Genomic DNA, 14,085 nt, shown 5'->3' with positions numbered 1-14,085 from the left:
TATTAAACAAGAAATATCTCAACAACGTCATAGACTGGAGACTCTAGAAAGTGCACAATCCACCTATACGGAATTTTTTTCCCCATGGTGGAGTTACTCTTTGCCACATGGGGTTTTTTTGCCTTCCCCTGGATCAACATGTTAGGGCATGTTAGGTTAGGCTATGGTTTGAACTAGATGGACTTACAGTCTTCCTTCAACCTTAATAACTATGTAACTATGGAACCCTCCAGTGCTATCCTATCCTGCATCAATGCCCAGGAGGAGCAATTACAACTTGTCCACTCCACACTAGAGGACCATGAAAATCGGGAACGCAGGAATAACATTCGGATAACAGAGCTACCGGAGTCTGTTACCTTTGACGCTTTAAATAGTGCTGCAATTGAGATATTCCGCTCACTTCTATTGGAACAATACCCTCAAGGCATTGAAATAATAAGAATTCATGGGGCACTTCGCCCTAAACCTAAACATGGTGACCCGCCTCAGGATGTACTGTGCAGATTCTTATACTTTCTCACCAAAGATTTGGTACTAAAACACGCACGAGAAGTACAGGACATCAAATATGAAGGTTCACATCTCAAACTATTCCAAGACCTCTCATCAATCACACTGAAGAAATGACTACTACTTAAGCCATTTACTGAAGCTGTTCTCCAGAAAAACTACAATACCGATGGCTATTCCCGTTCGGGATCCAGATAATTACTGAAGATTAAAGATTACAAGCCAGATCTTCAGCAGAAATTTGAAAACTATGCAATGAGCTAAATATCTCCCTGGACCAGTACCCAGACACAGAAGACAAGTCGTAAAATCTCAAGATCAACCCCCACCAAAGATCTAGACACCTGAAGAACACACTTCAGCGACAGAAGTAACTTGATGTGGGAAATACATCCCCAGATAAACTTGTCAATGTTTCGAACAGGATGTTGATCTTTCCTGTGAATACACTTAACAAAGAATTTTTTTATCTTTTTGCTGACCATTTGTGTGAAATTTATATGTTGTTCTAAGAACAATGTTCCAGTTAACTGGAACAGGCCTACAGCCTGCAATAACCATTCTGTCGCCTCACCACCACCGGAGCTGCCGCACCCCCGACATTTGTCTCTTCCCCATTATCCCATAGAATGTAAGTCCGCAAGGACAGGGTCCTCTCCCCTCTTCACCAGTCTGTCAGTGTAAATTTGTTTACTGTAAACGATATCTATAACTTTGTATGTAACCCCCTTTCTCATGTACAGCACCATGGAATTAATGGTGCTATATAAATAAATAATAATATTATGATTAATGAAGGTTGAATTTGCCTTCCCTACTACCTGGCAGTAATAGGCTACTCCCAGCTCATTAGTTTTCAATATGTTGCACATAGTTAAATTTCATCTTGTGCTTTTCCATAATCTAATGTCTCACCTTTGCAACTCTCCTCTACCTTCTTCTTCCACCCACACCCCTGCCCCTTCCTCCTCTTCTCTTCTCTTCTCCCTCAGGCACCTTGGAATGTCTCCCATCGATGGATAATACCCTCTATCACAGAACCCCCAGATTGCTAACAACCAGAAGGTATTTAAACTACTCACTCTTAACACTAATGGGTTCAATTCCCCGGCACCTAGGGGCCAAACTCTCTCGCACTTTAAGAAAAAAGGTATAGACCTGCTACTCCTACAAGAAACACACTTCACTGAGAACAAAATTCCCTCATTTGGGAAAGCATATTACGACAGATGGTTTCACACAACTTTGCCCAAACAAAATCAAAAGGTGTGTCAATAGCCATAGCTAAAGGCATTCCATTTCTCTTTCATGATCAGTTGGCAGATACAGAAGGCCGCTTTTTATTAATAAAGGGAAACATGGCTGGTGTGGCTGTTACCATTTGTAATATTTATGCGCCAAATAAGAAACAATTGAAATGGCTATTGGCTGTATTTAGGAAAATCAGAGATTTTAGAGAAGGCATGCTCATTTTAGGTGGAGACTTTAATATGGCTCTCGAACCTACCATAGATACAACGAAGAAAAAGAGCGAGAGATTTAACAAGACTGAAAACTGCTCTCCATTCCCTAAACCTAATAGACCTATGGTGCTACATGCATCCGACTGAACGTGACTACACATTCTTTTCACACCCACATGGTTCGTACCATCGCATCGATTATGTGTTCGCCCCTTGATCTCTATTACAAAATATTCATATTCAGCAATCTGATATAGTCCCCGCTCTTTTCTCTGACCACTCTTATGTAACAGTTGACTTTTTTCTTTCGAATCAATTTTCCCGGTTTAGGTCATGGCAACTAAATGAGTTTCTACCTGATAATCCACCAAATCTCGCATTAATAAGGCTATTCAACATATTTTGAGCTTAATAACACTGCTGATACCTCTCCCTCAGTAGCATGGGAGGCTCACAAAGCCTTAATAAGGGGAGAATAAAACTCTATTACGTCCCACTTAAATAGAATTAAAAACCAAGAATTGGACTCTCTCCATAGAGAAATAACACACCTAGAGTCTCAACATAAGAAAACATTACTGCAACAAACTCTGCTAGAACTTACAGCCCCAAAAGGCAAAAACTAAGAGACCTCCTTCGAGAACAATCTACTAAGTTCTTCGCATCTTGGAGAAACCATATATTTGTTCATTGGGATAAAGCCTCTAAGTTGACCATGTCACTAATCAAGAAAAGGCAGGCACGCACCTTTATAAATATTATTAAAACCAGAGCTGGCTCTATAACCCAGAACTACTCTCAGATAGAAACAGGATTTTTACATTATTATAAAACCCTTTATCAATTGCGCCCAAACGATGAGGAACGTGAAAAAACCCAAAGACGACAGGACATTAAATCCTTCTTAAAAAATTTAAATCTCCCCACCTTAGCTATTACTCAACAACAACAACTTGACAGACCATTTACTCTTGGGGAGCTCCAGTCTGCCCTGTCGAGTTGCCCACAAGGGAAGGCCCCTCGGCCAGATGGTTTCACAGCATATTATTACAGAACCAACTCTGAAGCGCTACTCCCTCATCTTAACTTGTGTAAATCTCTTCAAAGTGGTGAACTGGCTCCACGCCAATTTCTGGAAGCCAGAATCTCGCTGATCTACAAAAAAGGGGAAAGATCAGAAACAATATGGCAGCTACAGGCCAATTTCATTGTTGAATACGGATCTAAAATTATATGCAAGAATGATGGCTAACAGAGTTTCTCTCTTGCTGCTCCTAATAATTTCTTTAACTCAAACTGGATTTGTGAAAGGGAGAGAAGGGAAAGATAACACTTACAAGTTTCTACACTTAATGCAATATGCAAAGCTATGGAACATCCCGTTAGCATTAATGAGTATAGATGCTGAATAAGCATTCAACAGGGTGGACTGGCTTTTCCTACAAGAAACCCTATTAAAATTTGGCTTCCCTCCTTCATCAATAACAGCAATAATGGGAATGTACTCGGTATCTACAGCAAGAATTAGACTCAATGGATCCCTCACGAACTCGTTCCAATTTTTCAATGGAATGAGGCAGGACTGCCCACTGTCTCCACTGCTTTTTGTCATGGCACTGGAACCGCTCTTACAGGCTATTCAGCAATGTGCTGAGGTGGAAGGCCTACAAATTCAAGGCACCCATTGAAAAAACAGCGGCATTCACAGACTATCTATTCTTGGTGTTATCTAAACCCCTGAGGGGTATTCCAGCCATGATGAAAATTCTAGAGAACTGCAGTAAACTCTCTTTAAAATTAATTAGACCAAATCAGAGATGTTGAGTCTGATGACACCGTAGACATGCTCAAATCTACATTTCCCTTTCCCTGGCAAACTAAAAGTTTAACGAACTTAGGTATCACGTTGTGTGCTTCTGATAATGATCTCTTCGCTCTCAATTTCAGCCATTTATTAGAATCAACGACCGCTTTCCTTTGCACTTGGAAAGATGCATTTTTATCCTGGATAGGAAGGAAGAATATTCTAAAAAGTCTAATTCTACCAAAATGTATTTACATTTTCAATATGCTTCCCATTCAAAACCCCACCTCATGTTTATCTAAAGTACACTCCTTATTCTTCAATTACATTTGGCAAAAACGTAAGTCATGTATCAATTCTAAATCCCTCACCTTACCAAAAGATATGGGTGGGATGGGAGCTCCAGACATTGAAAATATTATCAAGCTGCACATCTAACTAGAACAGTCTATTGGGTTAAAGGCACAGTTAATAAACAGTGGCTCAACATTGAAGAAGCAATGTCTCCTCTCCCTTTGCCCTCCATATTATTAGGACACAATAAAGACCCAATTCCAACTGAATGCAAAAATATTCATACACTAGCCACAATTAAAATCAGGAAAAAATTATGTTATGCTCTAGCCCCTCCTTTTTTACCATTAACTAAAGTCACTTACCTGGTAGAATCCCTTCCTCTTTGGGCCACACATATTCTGGTCGAGCAGCTATTCTAAGATGGGGCCCTTCTCACACTACAAGAATTACGCAAAATCCCTGGACTATCGGGCCTTACCTTTCTTCAACATGGAAAGCTTTCCCACCTTCTTTGCCAAGGAAACCACCTGTTTGACCTTAATAGACCTTTAACTCCCTATGAAGTCTTTTGTGCCAGATCAAATACCCCTACCAAAACTCTTTCAATAATTTACCAGTCAATACTTAAGATGGATTTACATCTGAAACGGGCATATTTAGTCTTTTGGGAAAAAGACATGAGTACCTCCTTTTCTGAATCACAAGTTAAACATATCTACAGAAACTCCCATGGCACATCGAACTGTGTTCGCATTCAGGAAAACTCGTTCAAAATTGTTACCAGATGGTATATTACCCCTAAACCGATTCACAGAAGGCACCATGCTACAACTACTAACTGTTGGAGATGTGGAGCAAATGATGGCAGCTATATCCACATTTGGTGGTCCTGTCCGATACTTCGCCCTTTTTTTGAATGAGGTGTCCTCAGTCATGCATAAGTTGCTGGGCAAGCGTGCCATCTTGAAACCTAAGAATATCTTTCTAAACTTTCCACTTTGGCCAAATGATAGATATGCTACTAAACTGGCTCAATTCATTATGGCGACTGGGAAATCATTGATCCCGACATATTGAAACTGATCTACCCTACCCACCACACAACAACTTTATTCCAAAATTAAACAAATATACCATATAGAGGAATTAGCAGCAAGAGTCAATCATACCTCTGCTAATTTTCATAACATCTGGATGAGCTGGATCCAATTTAGGACACATTCTTCCTTTTACTCTACAGTTATGTCATAATTTCTTAATCATCCCAAGGTGCCTCTAAAACCCCTTCTTCTTTCTTCCTGCTCCTGCACTCTTCCCCTCCTCACTCTTCTATCCTTCACAACAGTTCTCTATCCCTTCTGATGTTCACCCGATTTTCTCAACAAAATTGGAAGTTTCTGTAAATCCACTGTTTATGGTAAGTTCCTACATGCTAAATATTGGCTGTTCATTTACCGGAAATACAATTTCAGTTTCTGTATTCTGTTACGGTTACTTTTTCTGAATATGTTTGTTACACAATATTCTCTCAATAAAAAGAACATTGAAAGAAAGAATACAGGGAGTATAAGTGGAATAAGTGGAAAAATACTGTACTATGAGACCCTGTCTACTGGATCAAAGGTGTGCAAGCTCACCTTCATCTGAACTAAAAAAAAAAAATAAAACTTCACCTGAATTTAACAAAACATTACACAGGTCAACAAAAAAAATTTTTTTTTCTGGTGTCCAAAATATTTTAATGAATTTGGGGTATTTTTGGGGTGCTGATTCTGAATATGTCATCAGTTTTGCCAGATTGGCTCAAGTTTTTGAGATTTTTGGTATCTTATTTATAGCACTTGTTGGTAAATGCGACGCATCATCTCATTAATTTCTTTGGATTAGTACTTGAACTGAGCAGTTCTCAATATAGTTTTGTGTTAATTAGTGTTCTTAAGTTTGTTCATAGCTTGATTTTTGCACTAACTTTATGTTGTTGTCTGTTTTCCAGTGAAAAGCATGAACTCATCAAGAAGAAGTTGTCTTAACGATCCAGACTCATTCTGTTACATTTGTGGTGAATACACACTGCCAAAACATAGAAGAAACATAACAGACTTCATAAAAAAGTGTATTTTGCCTATTTTGGGGTTATGCTTGGGGACCAAGACAAGTTTTGGGCACCACACATAGTGTGCAAAGCATGTATCGAATTATTACGAAAATGGAGCAAACGACAAAGAAAAAGCTTCAAATTTGGTGTGGAGAGAGCCAAAAAATCATCATGATGACTGTTATTTATGGTAAACACAGGTACAGGCACATCTTCACAATGAGGGACAGGCCTTCTTGCAGATTCCATGTTACTCCCATTTTCGTTTCTTATGCTTATTGAATCCTTGCACTTGCACTGCACAGAAATAACAGTCATCATGATGATTTTTTGGCTCTCTCCACACCATTGGAACACCAAATTTGAAGCTTTTTCTTTGTCCTTTGCTCCATTTTCGTAATAATTCGATACATGCTTTGCACACTATGTGTGGTGCCCAAAACTTGTCTTGGTCCCCAAGCATAACCCCAAAATAGGCAAAATACACTTTTTTTACGAAGTCTGTTATGTTTCTTCTATGTTTTGGCAGTGTGTATTCACCACAAATGTAACAGAATGAGTCTGGATCGTTAAGACAACTTCTTCTTGATGAGTTCATGCTTTTCACTGGAAAACAGACAACAACATAAAGTTAGTGCAAAAATCAAGCTATGAACAAACTTTTAGAACACTAATTAACACAAAACTATATTGAGAACTGCTCAGTTCAAGTACTAATCCAAAGAAATTAATGAGATGATGCGTCGCATTTACCAACAAGTGCTATAAATAAGATACCAAAAATCTCAAAAACTTGAGCCAATCTGGCAAAACTGATGACATATTCAGAATCAGCACCCCAAAAATACCCTAAATTCGATGAAATATCTTTGGCACCAAAAATGCTGTTGACCAGTGTTATTTATACAAAAATGTTTAATTTTGTTCAAGAAAACTGCATCAATGAAATACAAAGAATTTTTCTTCACAACAATTTCTCCTTTTGTTCCTTCCCTGCTCAAATGGCCTAATTCTATGCAGGGTTTTACTATGCAACTTTATCATGGTTGGTGCCTCTTAAAAAAATAGCTATTTCACTAAAAATAAGGAAAAAGTTAAGACTGAAAGAAATTTGGGAGTCATCAAAGCCCAATCATTTTTTTTAATACATTTTGCTATCTGTGCTCATCCATGCTCAGCTGTCCAGTTCTGCACAGGGTCCTTCCAGTGGAAATCAATGGAATTTAAATTCTTCTTTGAGAAAGATTAGGTATTCAGGGGGTGGAGGAGGTGGACTATACAGAACATTGACTCAAACTGACAGTGTTGCTGTTAGAGGTAACATCATCCTTTTGTGACTAAGATGCATGATATAACTTATACAGTGGGGAGAAAAAGTATTTAGTCAGCGACCAATTGTGCAAGTTCTCCCACTTAAAAAGTGAAATGAGAGAGGCCTGTAATTGAAATCATAGGTAGACCACAACTACGAAAGACAAAATTAGAAAACAAATCTACATAATCACTTTGTCTGATTTGGCAAGATTTATTTTGGAAATTATGGTGGAAAATAAGTATTTGGTCATTAACAATAGTTCATCTCCGTATTTTTTTAAATGTAAGTCTTCACTAGATTAGCACACACTGTTGGTGGTATGTTGGCCCATTCTTCCATGCAAATCTTCTCTAGAGCAGCGATGTTTTGGGCCTGTCCCTGAGCAACACGGACTTTCAACTCCCTCCAAAGGTTTTCTATGGGGTTGAGATCTGGAGACTGGCTAGGCCACTCCAGGACCTTCATATGCTTCTTACCAAGCCACTTCTTTATCCCTGGCAATGTGCTTGGGATCATTGTCATGATGAAAGACCCATCCACATTTCATCTTCAATGCCCTTGCTGATGGAAGGAGGTTTGCACTCAAAATCTCACGAAACATGGCCCCATTAATTCTTTCATGTACACTGATCAGATTTCCTGGTCCCTTTGCAGAGAAACATCCCCAAAGCATGATGTTGTCACCCCCATGCTTCACACTAGGTATGGTGTTCTTTGGATGAAACTCAGCATTCTGTCTCCTCCAAACACGATGAGTTTTGTTTCTACCAAACAGTTCTACTTTGGTTTCATCAGACCCTATTACATTCTCTGAATACTCTTCAGGATAATCCAAGTGCTCTCTAGCAAGCTTCAGACAGGCCCAGACATGAACTGGCTTAAGCAGGGGGACACATCTGGCACTGCAGGATCTGAGTCCCTGGCGGCATAGTGTGTTACTGATGGTAGCCTTTGTTACAGTTGTCCCAGCTCTATGCAGGTCATTCAGTAGGTCCCCCGTGTGGTTCTGGGATTTTTTCTCACCGTTCTTGTGATCATTTTGACCCTACGGGGTGAGATCTCATGTGGAGCCCCAGATTGAGGGAGATTATCAGTGGTCTAGTATGTCTTCCATTTTCATTGATAAAAATTTTCATTGATAACAAGTTCAAACAGGTGCTATTACTACAGGTAATGAGTGGAGGACAGAGTAGCCTCTTAAAGAAGAAGTTACAGGTATGTGAGAGACAGAAATCTTGCTTGTTTATAGGTGACCAAATACTTATTTTCCACCATAATGTGCAAAATAAATCTTCCCAAATCAGACAAGGTGATTTTCTGGATTTGTTTTCTCATTTTGACTCTCATAGTTGTTGTCTACCTATGATGTCAATTACAGGCCTCTCTCATCTTTTTATGTTGGAGAACTTGCACAATTGGTTGTTGACAAAATATTTTTTTTCCCACTGCATATCACACTCCCTATACTTCATTTACTTCATTCCAACTGATGGGCATGCCAGAGGCAAAGGAGGGCAATTGTTATCTTTATGCTACTACTACTATTGCTAGTGCCAGAAGTGCCACTGTTGTTTCTATTGTTAGCGACTCCGATTATTTTAGCTGTAGTGTGTGCTCTTTCCCGCTAACATTGCCATGTCTATTACCAAAACTTATTTTTTGTGTACCATTGGACACAATTATAAATTTCACAAAAAAGTTTAAAAACCTTGCGAAGTGAGTCAGAAATGCTTGGAAAGATGTACGTGACAGCTGAAAAGCCTAATACAGCAGCTCATCCAAAGTAAAGGTGTGTATGGTGTCTCCAGTTGACAAATGTAAACAGTTGTGCTAAAACAGACCTGCACAGTGTAATGTCTACATTTGGTGTAGTAATGTGTCTTTTGAGTTTTTGATAAGCTATTCTAATCCTACATGCCAAAGAGGACAGTGTACCAACAAATTCCAGAGAGTAATATTCATAGTTTGTATGTTCTTTAGAACTGCAGTAGTACACTATGCTTTCATTTAGGCTATTCTGACCTTTTATCCATAACCTCTCAAAGCAAATAAAAGTCCACTGATTTCCCTTAACTCATCTTTTAGTGCATGTGCACACAATGGGCCTGATACATCAAAGTTGTAAAATTTAGAAGTTCAAAAGCTGCACTTAAATTTTGTAACTTTTGCTGTCTTCATGCCAGTTACTCCCAGCTCCAACAAAATATGTAGAGCTGAGGCGGGACAGGGGTGTGGTGACCGCTGGTCATCAAACTCATATTGAGAGGCAGCGTTTACTATACCACAAATCTTACTACAGCAGTTCTGAATTTCAGAAATTTCAACTGAGTTGATTCACAATGACTTCCTTCAATCTCTATATACAGTACATGACATAAAACAGACTGCAGCATCAGTGGTCACCGTGCTGTGGCATGGAAAAAGGTTCAAATAGGAAAATTTATAGTTAGAATTTGTTGTTTTTACACAACTTATAAAACCACAGAAACAACTCTTAAATATTGCTTGACTTTTTTTCCTAAAAATATTTGTTTAATGTATTTATTGTTGTGTTTATTTTTACCAGACCTTACAGAAGTACAATCTCAGTCCTTGGTTCCAGGTGATGTCATTGTTTTGGAAGGAAACAAACTTTTCTTACCATGTGATGCCATTTTAATCAGTGGAGGGTGTACAGTCAATGAAGCAATGTTAACTGGTATGGATATTTCATTATTTTCTCCATTTTTTTTAATGATCTGATATTTGATGTGATTTTACACAGTAATGCCTTTAAGTTTTTGCAAGGGTATATTGCCGGACAGTTGAGCCGAGAGTGTTGATGTTTGGGGTTTAAGATGTCTTTTTACACTATATAGTTTACAGGAAAAACACACAAGCGCTAACTCCTCAATGTTACCTTCAGCAGCTGAAATCAAGACAGACAGGTGCCAAAACTGTTGTATAATGTAAACAATGATGATAATGAAGCTGAAACCGCTCAAGCGTGGTTTCAGCTTCACTATATAGTTTACATTTCTTAGGGCTTTTTATGGGGCACCATAAGCTGTGCTAACCCACTGCTATTACTTCAAAGAAATTTGAGAGGAGCAGAAAACATCAGACTTCATTTCTTAAAAAATTGCGGTTATGAGTGTGCTCACTGTTAAATAAAGGTGCCAGGAGAAAAATAGTCCAATATTTACTATAAATAGAAACTCCGGCACACAATAAAAGGAGATTTTTTGATTATTCATTAATCTTTATTCCAAAGAAAAATATGCGTTGGTGGGATTCCACAGAGATAAACTCTGTAGACTTTATGATAGACAGATTATACACAATTCTCAACGTTTCGGTGTTTTTTTAAGCCTTTTTCAAGAGACTTCTGTCTTTCTGTAATATATACAAATGAAAAAATATGCAAATGAAATACAGCTTTAAACCGAATAAACAGAAAAATGCATCCTGCAAAAATGATGTACGCTACTCTATATCACTTAACACACCTTTTGGATCCGACCAACCCATTATATGACATGATTCGAAAAATGAAGAAGTAAAAAATATATAATGAAAGTAAAAACAAATTATAATGATAGACAATTGTGGACAAAAGGCTCCTTATTAAACCAGGGGCATCATAGACAAAGATAAATACGCACCCAGAAAAAATATTGAATATATATATATATATATATATATATATATATATACGTATGTAGGAGAAACACAAAATTCGAACCAGCGAAAACACCGGAAAAAAGAAGAACATGGCTCCAAAAAACAGCAGCCTAAAGAAACATGTACTCCCTCCTCGTAGGGGGTATATAATCTCATGTATATATATGTGTCAACAGAGCCGTATCCAAAAATACATGGATTATCTACCTCACTATCACACTTAATCTGTGTATTGCAGTGTCCGTAATATGTATGACCTCATATCCACGGCTAAAAATACCAACACCTTACACAGTGTGTAGAAAATATATATAAACACCACTTGTATGTGCTCAAAAATGAACAAAAAATGCTTTACTTATCAGTATGCGGAACAGAGGTTGAAATCCCACTGTTGGGACAGAGAGGGAACATTTAGATGACAACATATAATGCCAGCTTCCTACCAGGCAAAAGAAAACGCCTGCTGAGAGTTTACCTTCATGATAGATGCCACTAAAGTATCCGGTAAGAAAATCCGGGAGGAGACTGTGACCGCTTGGCGTGGAAGTGAGTGATAGGAAGTGTGTTACCGGCTTTTTGAACCCGTTGCGGTGAGCGTGCGAGTCTAAGTGCTTCCGGGTGAAGGAATAAACCCCGTGGTGTAGAGCGCGCTTATATGGTCCGGAAAGAGCCGAACACCACTGATCAGAGCCGAATTCACCTAGATGACGCATGCGCAGATGTATCCGCGCTCATATTCTAGTTCCCGCCTGTGTGCTGCAAAGAAGAAAAGGGAAAAAGAGCCATTAGATAAAGCAATGTAGTTTACTATAATCCGTGCTATACAAGACTACTATCTATACTCCTCTGCTACTAAAAAAACTGATGTCTAGATAAATTGTAAATAAAAAGAGAAAGCATCGATTAATAATTGTTATTAATTATTCGTCACTCTGCTTCATTATTATAGAGGTCAAGAAGAGGACAACATTTATCAAATCATATTAATCAGATGAATATTGAGTATCACATGTTAAAATATGTTAAATAATGGATCTTAAAGACCAAAAAGGGTCCGTGGATACATAAAGGATCGGAGATAGTAGACCTAACTGTAGTCCCAAAAAAAACATTAGTATAATACTATGCGTTATATGTGAATATGTTTTATGAATACATTAAATTAAATGAATATATTAAATGTGGACCAGAAAAAATTAATTCAATAAGAGACCTCATAATCTCTATTAAGACCTAATGGGGTAAGGGTTTGGAGCGTATGGATCTAAAAGGACTCCTGCTCTTTCAATCTCTTGATCCTATTGCCTCCCCTTCTAGCCAATGGAACATGTTCTATAACTTGATATCTCAGTTGAGCTACAGTATGATTATTCTGTACAAAATGAGCTGGAACTGGAAGTAATATTTTGCGACATCTTATGGTTGATTTATGTTGGCAGATGCGGCCCCGGATATGTTGGGTGGTCTCGCCCACATATCTGAGACCGCATGGGCACTTAATTAAATACAGAACAAAAGTAGAGTTACACGTAAAATGACTCCTAATTGGAAACCTTTTACCCGAGCGAGGATGCGTAAAAGAATCCCCTTTAGTTATGTTGGAACATTGAAAACAGCTTAAGCAGGGAAATGTCCCATTACGGGGTGTAGAAAAAACTCTTTGTAATGGTTCCCTAATGGAGGGGCCCACATCCGCTCTGACCAATTGAACTTTAATATTAGGACATCTCTTGTTACTAATAATTGGTTTTGAATTAAACTCTTTAACCTGTGGATACGCCTTTCTAAGGATGTCCCAATGTTGGATCACACATTTGTTAATAAGATAATTAAAGGGATGATAAGTGTTAACAAAAGCTAACTGGGGTGTATCTTGCCCTACTTTGGAACATGTTGTATTCCGTTGTGTACGTAGAATATGGCTAGGATAACCTCTGGAGAGAAACTTAGTGTCCATTTCTTGATGTCTCATGCGGCAGACCTCAGGTTTAGAAACTATTCTGTCTACCCTATCATGCTGGGATTTAGGAAGAGCCTTTTTAATATGCTGTGGGTGACAGCTGTCATACTGCAGTAAACTATTACGATCAGTGGGCTTGACATATAAATCTGTCTCCAAATGCCTGTCATTGTTCACATTGACCATGGTATCCAAAAAGTTCATCGAAGATGTATTATAGGATATTGCGAATGTCAGGCCCAGTAGGCTAGAATTGAGGTCCTTGTGAAACGCCAAGAGTGTTTCAATATCCCCTGTCCAAATTAGAAAGACGTCATCTATATACCTGCGCCAATAACTTACAAATGATGCAAAACTGGGGTGTGAATAGACATATGTCATCTCAAACTGAATCATAAAAATATTGGCATAGGGAGGTGCCATATTGGACCCCATAGTGGTTCCTTTTTTCTGTATGAAAAACTGGTCTTCAAAAATGAAAAAGTTCTTGGTTAGTATCAGTGTGAGTAGATCCCTACAAATATCACATTGATGATGAGAAAAATTTGTGTGTTCAGCAAGAAAAGACATTACCGCACTAATACCATCCTGATGACCAATACTGGTATACAAACTATTCACATCCATGGTCACTAATAGGCAACCCTCAGGTAGTGGGCCTACATCAGAGGTGTCAAACTGCATTCCTCGAGGGCCGCCAACAGGTCATGTTTTCAGGATTTCCTTGTATTGCACAGGTGATAATTTAATCACCTGCACAGAATGATTCCAGCACCTTGTGGAATGCTAAGGAAATCCTGAAAACATGACCTGTTGGCGGCCCTCGAGGAAAGCAGTTTGACACCTCTGGCCTACATTGTGAAGGGTAGGGTTGAGCGACTTTTATTTTTATAGGATCGGGTCGGGTTTCACGAAACCCGACTTTCTCAAAAGTCAGGTGGAGTGAAATTGGCCGATCCTATAAAAAAGTCG

At 38.6% G+C, this 14,085-nt stretch overlaps 1 protein-coding gene across 1 annotated transcript in view; it reads left to right on the top strand.

The window, feature by feature from the left end:
• LOC143808062 (putative cation-transporting ATPase 13A5) overlaps positions 1-14,085 on the top strand; it is a 318,077-nt gene that overhangs the window by 99,217 nt on the left and 204,775 nt on the right. Inside the window, exon 11 of the mRNA XM_077290322.1 lies at positions 10,054-10,185. Coding sequence (XP_077146437.1) covers positions 10,054-10,185 — 132 coding nt within the window. The remainder of the gene's footprint in view (positions 1-10,053; positions 10,186-14,085) is intronic.

The sequence above is a fragment of the Ranitomeya variabilis genome, chromosome 2 (genome assembly GCF_051348905.1).
Source record: "Ranitomeya variabilis isolate aRanVar5 chromosome 2, aRanVar5.hap1, whole genome shotgun sequence".
Classification (NCBI taxonomy): domain Eukaryota; kingdom Metazoa; phylum Chordata; class Amphibia; order Anura; family Dendrobatidae; genus Ranitomeya; species Ranitomeya variabilis.
Note: the sequence above shows the minus strand (reverse complement) of the source record. Positions and strands in the feature narration are given on the sequence as shown.